This window comes from Elephantulus edwardii, unplaced genomic scaffold (assembly GCF_000299155.1).
Source record: "Elephantulus edwardii isolate Elephantulus edwardi_28Jun2011 unplaced genomic scaffold, EleEdw1.0 scaffold00160, whole genome shotgun sequence".
In the NCBI taxonomy this organism is placed as follows: domain Eukaryota; kingdom Metazoa; phylum Chordata; class Mammalia; order Macroscelidea; family Macroscelididae; genus Elephantulus; species Elephantulus edwardii.
Genome location: NW_006399910.1, coordinates 4,513,939 through 4,523,461, shown reverse-complemented (window position 1 = coordinate 4,523,461; position 9,523 = coordinate 4,513,939). Strand labels below are relative to the sequence as shown.

The window sequence follows — 9,523 nt, the reverse complement described above, 5'->3', positions numbered from 1 at the left end:
ATTAGGCACATTGAGCAAGCCAATATAAAATAAATTTTAAAAATTTAAAGGACACAGAGAGGTAAAATAAACTGTTCATGTTCTCAGAGCCAAGAGAAACCAAAGCTGGGACCCAGATCCAAAGGTCTGCTGACTTCCAAAATCTGTACTTTTTCCAGAGGATCAAAGTGAAAAGAAATTTTAAAACAAACCAATGCAAAACAAAGAAACTAACTCCAAAATAAAACAAACATGCCCAATAAAAAAACCAAACCCAACTTTTATTAAACATGATGTATATGAATTATAATATGTGAACCAATAAAAAGTTAAAAATCCCTCCAAGTGAAGCTTAAAATGAACATGCAATTAAAAAAGAAATAAAAAAATACCTAATGAGAGTCATTCTAAGTGACTCTAACTGTGAAATGTGGTTGCTTGTATTCAAGAATCTCAATAGATGCCAAGGCTTGCTTCTATGCAGCAGGAAAATATTATCAGTAAAAGTAATACTATCCCTGCGTTTTCCCACGTAGGAGAATAAGAAAGCAGAAACTGAAGAACATCAATGGGAAAAAAAAAGAAATTGTGTTCATATAGAGTGAAATTCGGGTTATTACAGAGTGACTTTAGGCCAGGGTGCTTTCATGTTGATGTCCAGTAATACCAAATCTAAATTTGATGGATAATTCTCTTTTTAAGACTATCAATAATATGCTCTGTTCACCCCTAGCCCTGTATGTATATTATTTCTATTTTATCATAGGGCAGATAATACTAATTCAATTATGAAAAGTTACAAAACGTGAAATATTTGGGACCTGCTGGTAATATATCAAAACACACATCAAAAGACGAGGATTTTAGAGAATAGTGTTTTATCCTCAGGCTAGGTTCTTCTTATCTGTAGATGGTAAAAAGCAAAGCTTTGTAGTACATGTAGCTGTCAATAGAAGAAGGTTAAATCCCTGTAACTTGTTACTTTTACCTGTTAAAATTTACCGGCAAGTCACAGTTGACATGTTTATTGTGTCATTCCACCTTGACATACCAGCAGAGAAAAACAAATGTTCTATCAGGTAAAAAACTGTCAAGAATGGACTACAACCCCCGCCCCCTCCAATTTACACCATCTGGAGGACATCTAAGTTCTTTGGGTGAACACTTTAAGAGACCACAGTCTCTCAGCTGTAGAAAGGCATCAGTATTGTCTGCTCTGTCTCAGTGTTTGTCTTGGTGATTCATTTTGCCTAAAACATTACTATATAGTAAACATTTCTTTCAAGATGTATGGTAGCCCAGAATTCAGATATGATGCATTAATTGGTTAATAAATGGGATAGACATTTTTTAACCATTGATATACCTTGTTTTTAAATACTAGGAATAAACTTGTCTCTTTGTTTGGTGACAGTCTTTCTGACATGGAAAGCATTTTCCAGAGGTTTATTGCATTTCTCATCACTATGTCAGCTACAGTAGTTGTTTGAAAATATAAAATTTGCAGAGAAATATGAATTTAAGTATATACATGCATGTCAGACTAGAAAAAGTCATGTCAGACAAGGAAAAGTATTTTTACTTCTGCTATTCTATAGTAAAGGCAACCTCAAATTTAATAGTTACTCTAGAAAAATGACAGAATGAAGCCTGTAAAACACAATATTGTAAAAAAAAAACCAGGGACATACATTGAAACAAAAAGAGACATTGGTATTGTTTTATCAAATATGTGTGATAATTATTTAAGTAAAGCTAGTATTGTAGCTCAAAGAAATAAATCATTTTGCTTCTGCGATATTTAAATTGAGAAGGATAGAAAGGTTCTTTGGTAGATACCCTACCTTTCTCTTTTCTGTCAAGCTGAAACTCACTCATAACTAACTGACCCACCATGGGATTTTCAGAGGCTCTAAGTGTCACAGGAAGAGATTGCCCATCTTTCTTCCATGGGGCAGCTGGTATATTGGATCCTTCTGCCTATGGCTGACTCTGAGAAGAATGGGAATCCCACAACACTTGATCGTTCTAATGTGAAACCTATACTTGGACCAGGAGGCAGTCATCAGAACAGAGCAAGGGAACACTGCGTGGTTCAAAATTGGGAAGGGCGTACTCCAGGGATGCATCCTATCTCCATACCTTTTCAATCTATATGCAAAACAGATTATCCGGGAGCCTGGGCTCCATGAGGAGAAATGTGGGGTCAAGATTGGTGGACGATTTATCAACAGTCTGCGTTATGCGGATGACACAACCCTGCTTGCTGAAACTGAGGAGGACCTGAAGTGCCTGCTGCAGAGTGTCAAGGCCTGCAGCCTCCAACATGGATTGAGGCTCAATGTCAAGAAGACAAAGATTCTCACCACAGGACCAATTGGCAGCATCAGGATGGATGGTGAAGAGATTGAGATTGTACACAGCTTTAGTTTGCTTGGCTCCATAGTCAACAGTCTTGGCACCAGCAGCCAGGAAATTAAAAGGCGCATTACAATGGGAAAGTCTGCTCTTAGGGACCTCTTCAAAGTGCTGAAGAGCAATGGTGTCTCTTTGGAGACTAAGGTGCGTCTGATACAGGCCATGATCTTCGCAATCACCTGCTATGCATCAGAGAGTTGGACAATGACCAAGGAGGATAGAAGGAGAATTGATGCCTTTGAGCTGTGGTGCTGGAGAAGAATATTGAGAATACCATGGACTGCTAGGAAAACAAACAGATTTGTCCTGGAAAGGGTTAAACCGGGTGGCTCCTTAGAGGCAAGGATTCTGAGGCTCCGTCTAACATACTTTGGACATGTTGTGAGGAGAGACCGGTCCTTGGAGAGGGACATCATGCTTGGGAGGGTGGAGGGACAGCGCAGGAGAGGAAGGCCCTCTACGAGGTGGATTGATTCAGTGATTGGTTTAATTGGGATGGGAGTGTCGGAGACAGTGCGATTGGCACAGGACAAAGCAGAGTTTAGGGCTGTTGTACATAGGGTCGCTATGAGTCGCAGACGACTCGACGGCACATAACAACAACAACAAACAAAGCCTTTGGGTTGACAATACAATGCTTTATCCGTTAGGCCACCAGAGTCCTCTGTATACCACAACAGCAACAACAACAACAACGTTATAAAAATAATTGGATTTTGACAAATTAAAGTACCAGTTTAAGTTCTACGAATATTTGATAATTCAACTTGATAGTTTGGTTGAGAAAATGTTGCCTCAGTAGCTTCACTTCACTCAAGAGAAATTCATGGAATTATAACATATACATCTCTTTACCTAACCTATATTTTACTGTTTCTTATTCCATCTCTATTGTACTGTTTCACCTTGTCTACTAGATAAGACAGAACTATACACTTTTTTTTAAATTTTGTCTTGTGGTCCAATGTTTGAATTTAATGTCATCATTATTGTTTGAGCAGTTAAAAGTAGATAAACAAATAAATTAGTCTCTAATAAATAATTCAGGTCTCACTTGCTTTAATGCATCCAGAAAATTTTCAATAACTATAATATTTCAACAGGATTTCAGTGTCACAGTGGCTAAATAGATGTGTTGACTCAGAGGTCTGTGGTTCAAACTCATTGCATAATGAAAAACATAGTATTCTGTTTCCTTGAACAGTGCAGCCTTGGAAACCCTACAAGGATATTCTACTAAGTCTGTAAGATCTCTTTCTCATTCTGGAGAGGTCTGGGACAACATATTTTCCCAGTGCAATTTATCTTTTGACTTTCTAACTGCTGGCTCCAAAAGAGTTGATTGTGGAGCCAAACAAGTAATATGGAACTTTCTAAAAAGAAAATCTTTATCCACAATCAAAAATTTCTCCTACAGGTTATAAAAGGAAGCCACAGATTGGTAAAAAAAAATATTTGGCAATGTCATATCTAATAAGGAACTCATATAGAAAATGTATCGAATACTCCAGCATCTCAGATGTATAACAAATCTGAGATCACTTGCTATGGCTATGCATCTGAGAGCTGAACAAAGAGTAATAATGACCAAAGAAGGATTGATACTTTTGTGTTGTGATGTTGGAGAAAAGTTATGAATATCCTATGGTCTGCCAAAAGAACACATAGATATGTCTTAGAAAAAGTGCAGTCAGAGTGCTCTTTGGAGGCAAATATGGCAAAGCTTCCTTTCTCATACTTTCAACAGGTTGCCAGGAGAAGATATTCTTGGAAAGGGACATGATGCTTGGAAAGGTGGAAGATCAGTGAAAGAGGGGAAGACCTTCATCTAGATAGATTGAACACTGGCTGCAACAGTGGGCTCATGTGTGTCAGAGATAATGAGGATAGCAAAGGATAGGATTGGATTTAGGTCTTTTGTTCTTCGTATCAGTATGTTTTGTACCCAACTTGATGACACGTAACAGCAACCAGCATCTCAACAAGAAAAAGACAAACAACCCAATTACAAAATGGGCGAAAGATTTAAATTGACACTTCACCAAAGAAGAAAGTCAGATGGCAAAAAAAAAAAAAAACACACATAAAGAAATATTTAAAAAATCCTAGTTATTAAACAGATGCAAATCAAAACAACAATGAGATATCACTTCACTCCAGCAATAGTAAAGTTTAAGAGGATAGCAATCAAGTGCTGACATGGATATGGGGAGATTAGAACTTTCATACACTGCTGGTAGGGGTGTAAAAAAGTGTAACTAATGTAGAAGGCAGTCTGACACGTCTTCAGAAAGTTGAAAATATAAATATCATTTGATCGAGCTGTCCCACTATTGGGAATATACTTTAAAGAAGCCAGAGCCAAGACATACACATGTGTATGCACATCCATCTTTATTGCAGCATTGTTAGTAGGTAAGACATGGAAACAGCCCAAATGCCCATCAAAAACAAAGTGATAGAAACACTGTGGTATATTCACACAACAGAATATTCCATAACATTGAAAAGTAATGAATTTATAACACATTAGACAACATGAATGTGTCTGGGACATTTTCCTGAGTCATATAGTCACAAAAGGATAAATATTGTAAAAGACAGACTATTGCAAAAGAATATTGCAGTTCTTATTTTATAAGAATAAGACAGACATGGAGTGAGGAGAACCAGAAAAGAATGATAGACTAGGTGAAGGAAAAACTAAATGAAACTTGTGGATGATACGACATTATATGTATATCATTAACCATCTAGAACAAGACTTGCATTACAAAGTGAATTGGAAGGGAGAGAAAGGAAACTATGCATTGATGAATGAGTGAAAAATATAACCTTTCTGTAAAAGTTCACTAAAATAGCAATAAATCCAAATCTCAAATGAAAAAAATCATGTTTATTTTTATTATGATGAGTTGTAGGACATTAATCTCTGTTTTGCACCAAGAAAACATTTGGACTGTGTGAATTTTCCCCATTAGAATATCAGTCAGTGAACACTGAGCATTTTTCACCAACAATGTACTGGCCAAGTAATGGATGCAAGTAGTGGACTGGGCAAAGTTATGATGGGAAAAGGAAATGTGCTTAAATATTTGTGTAGTTTACAGAACAGTCATATGATAAACTATAAAAGGGATCATCATAGGTTGTACAATTTGATGAGGGAGTGAGGGAAATTGGAAGAATCTGTTCTGAAAAACAATGTTTTCAAATTTTGTAAATAACCTAGTATAATAAAAAAATAAGAAAAAAAGAGATCGCTTTTTATTGAAGAATCAATATGTGCTCTCTACAGGGATTATAAAATACCCAATTGAATTACTGTAGGATATCTAAGAAAAATCTCTGTAAGAACACGACAGCTTGGAACACAGTGGCTGCAGCAGCTTGCCCAAGCATGGAAGCGACTATGGGGATGCACGGGACTGGCTGTTACTGCATTTTGTTGTGCATGGGATCCTTGTAAGTTGGTAATGACTCAACACCACCCAACCACAATGTTGACAAATACAAGGAAAATGGATCTAATTTGATTGCAATGTAAACTGGCTGAAATAGTATCGCATAATTTGTGTTAAGTGTAAACACCTTTACAAAATTTGAATCCACTGGATTCAAATTTTGTAAATAAACTAGTATAAAAAATCCTAGAATATCAATTTAAATTATATTTTATGGACAAGGGGAACCACTGAAAATGTTGAGCAAAAACATGTTATACATTCACAATATGCTAACTATGAAATGGGTTGAGTAAGGAGTGAGAATGCTGGCAAAGATAAGATTTAGAAAATTGCTTTGGTAAAGGCGTGCTGTGAAGTGTCACCAATTTGACTACAAGTCCAAGTGATCCTGTGAACAACAAGTCTCTTCTGTGCCATCCTCAGCCTCTGATATATGCAAGTCTATTGTTGTAGTCACTATGTAAATCCATATCCTTGAGATTCATTTTCTTATTCACTAACCCTCCTCCTTTCCCAGGCATGATGTCTTTTTTTTCCATGGAGAACTGGTCACTCTTGAAACTGGTCAAAAGTATGTGAGACCAGAATATGGCAAAGAAAGGCTTAGAGGAAGTAATAAATCCTGAATTGCTATATTTTCATAGTTTTCTTTTTCTACAGCATTGATTAGTGAATTTTATCAACATAATATACGTGAAACTTTTATTACAAACTAAAGTGATTTATTTTAAATTTCCATTTCAGATCTTTCATTACTCATATACTGCTTCATATGTGATTTACAACATTCACACTAGGTAAGTTATTTGATTTTTCTCCTTTTTTGAGAACCATTCTCCAACCTAATTTTCAGTTGTGAATTCATTCATGCCAACATTTACTTTGTTTTTCAAGGGAAGTTTGGGAGTTAAATCCCCCAGAAGTAGATGACTCTGTCCTGCAGTATGCAGCTTGGGGAGTACAAGGCCAGCAGCTGGTAAGCACTGGCATTTAGTGCCACCCAGTAATGTGAGCCCAGGCCTGTGACAGATACTTACCTTGCAACATTGCTGTGCTGTATTTGATTTTCTTCTCAGAGTACCTTACTGCCTTTAATTTACTGGTCTTAGTTAAGAATATATCGAATTATACGAGTATTGTTTCAAATTCACTTAAAGGAAAGAGTTAAAATATGTGTGATTAATATGCTAGACAACAATGAAATCTATAACAAAACTCAGTAATAAAGGAACTTAAAAATTCCCCAAAACACACCTACTGCTGTCAACTCTATTCTGAAACATAAGAACCCTCCATCTGGTTTCTAGGGTGTAAATCTTGACGGGAAGAAACTCTTTCTCCAACAGAACAGCTGGTGACTTTGAACTACCAATCTTTAGATTAGGAGCTCAGCACACGATGCACCAGACCACGAGAGTTCCTTAATACTAGGGCAAAATGAGGTGAAATTGATTTTATTAGGAATATTTTCTATTTCTTTGGTCCTAATGAGCTTGAAAAAAAAAATTCCTGTGTTTACTGGAGGGGGTGCATTTATTGGTAGTTTAGTGCTAAGAACCTAAACAGCCATTGAATGCAAAGGTATGTTGTTGAAATCCTCCAACTGCTCTCTGGGGAAAAGATGGGCAGTCTCCTCCTGTACAATTTACTGCCTCTGAAAACCAGCTGATCAGTTGCTGCTCAGTTCCAACCCAATAGCATGCAACAACAGCATAAATGAAACACATATTAATGTCTTTTTCCCAGTTCTTTTCACACTTTATCCCTATTTTCAGTTAAAAAATAATTCTTCATATATTTTGCATAATGATGCTTTGGTAGATGTATCTTTATGCAGTTTTACCTTGACATTTTATTCATTGATTTTACTCTTGTTAAGTGCAAACAGAAAAACATATGAAAGCCAAAATTGAAATCTTATGTACCTTATTCCAAGTTGATATTTGTAATGCTAGTACTTTGATCTATAGGTCAATTGTGGGATTTTATCATCATATGTCTTCAGTTCTTAGATTTCAATAACTTCGATGTAACGAGTTATTTTAAATGCTGACTTTTTGGTGTTTTTGTGTGGACTGGTTATTTCCTTTCTTTTCTCTTACAGGAATATACACTAACTATCCTTTGGTGTGCATGTGTATGTTGTTGTTGTTGTTGTTATGTACCATCAAGTTCCTTGTGACTCATAGCGGCCCTATGTACAATAGCCCTAAACCCTGCTCTGCTGTGCCAATCACACTGCCTCTGACACATCCACACCGATTACCTCAGTCACTGAATCAATCCACTTCATAGAGGGTCTTCCCCTCTTGCGCTGTCCCTCCATTCTCCCAAGCATGATGTCCCTCTCCAAGGACTTGTCCCTTCTTGTGACATGTCCAAATTATGTCAGATGAAGCCCTAGAATCCTTGTCTCCAAGGAGCAGCCTGGTTTAACCCTGCCCAGGGTGAATCTGTTTGTTTTCTTGGCAGTCCATGGTACACTCAATACTCTTCTCCAGCACCACAGGTCAAAGGCATAAATTCTCCTTCTATCCTCCCTAGTTATTGTCCAACTCTCTGATGCATAACAAGTGATTGCAAAGACCATGGCCTGTATCAGATGCACCTTAGTCTCCAGAGTGACACGGTTGCTCTCTTCAGTACTCTGGAGAAGTCCCTAACAGGAGACTCTCCCATTGCAGTACATGTTTTTGATTTCCTGGCTACTGGTGCCAAGAGTGTTGACTGTGGAGCCAAGCAGACTAAAGTTGTTAAAAATCTCAATCTCTTCATTATCCATCCTGATGCTGCCAATTGGTCCAGTGATGAGAATCTTTGCCTTCTTGACATTGAGCTTCAATCCATACTGAAGGCTGCAGTCCTTGACCCTCTGCAGCAAAATTTCAGGTCCTCCTCAGTTTCAGCAAGCAGGGTTGTGTCATCTGCATAACGCAGATTGTTAATAGGTCTTCCACCAATCATGATGCCACACTTCTCATCATAGAGCACAGCCTCTCAGATAATCTGTTCTGCATACTGGTTGAAAACGTATGGAGATAGAACACGTACCTGGCGTACACCTTTCCCAATTTTGAAACAAGCAATATTTCCCTGCTCTGTTCTGACGACTGCCTCTTGGTCCAAGTATAGGTTTCTCATTAGAATGATCAAGTGTCTGGGATTCCCATTCTTCTCGGAGTCAGCCACAGTTCCACACAGTCAAATGCCTTTCCATAATCAATGAAACATAAATAGACATTCTTCTGGTATTCCCTGCTTTCAGCTAAGATCCATCTAACATCAGCTACAATATCCCTAGTACCATGACCCTTTCTAAAACCAGGATGGACTTCTGGTAGTTCTCTGCTGATGTGCTGTTCCAGTCGATTTTGGATCATCTTCAGTAGAATCTTGCTAGCACGTAAAATTAATGATATTGTTCTATACTTTCCACACTCTGTTGGGTCACACTTGTTTGGGATGGGAACAAATATAGATCTCTTCCAGTCAGTTGGCCAAGTTCTGTTCTCCAGATTTATTGGCACAACTTGGTGGGCACATTCAGGGCAGCATATTAGCTGAAATATTCCTGGGGCCTTATTTTTTGCTATTTCCTTCAAAGAAGCTTGAACTTCTTCTTTCATCACCATAGGCTCTTGCTCATATGTTATTTCATT

At 37.6% G+C, this 9,523-nt stretch overlaps 1 protein-coding gene across 1 annotated transcript in view; it reads left to right on the top strand.

Annotated features, from left to right (window-relative positions):
• DPP10 (dipeptidyl-peptidase 10 (non-functional)) overlaps positions 1-9,523 on the top strand; it is a 1,145,057-nt gene that overhangs the window by 818,841 nt on the left and 316,693 nt on the right. The window contains exons 6-7 of the mRNA XM_006895132.1: positions 6,609-6,661; positions 6,759-6,840. Coding sequence (XP_006895194.1) covers positions 6,609-6,661; positions 6,759-6,840 — 135 coding nt within the window. The remainder of the gene's footprint in view (positions 1-6,608; positions 6,662-6,758; positions 6,841-9,523) is intronic.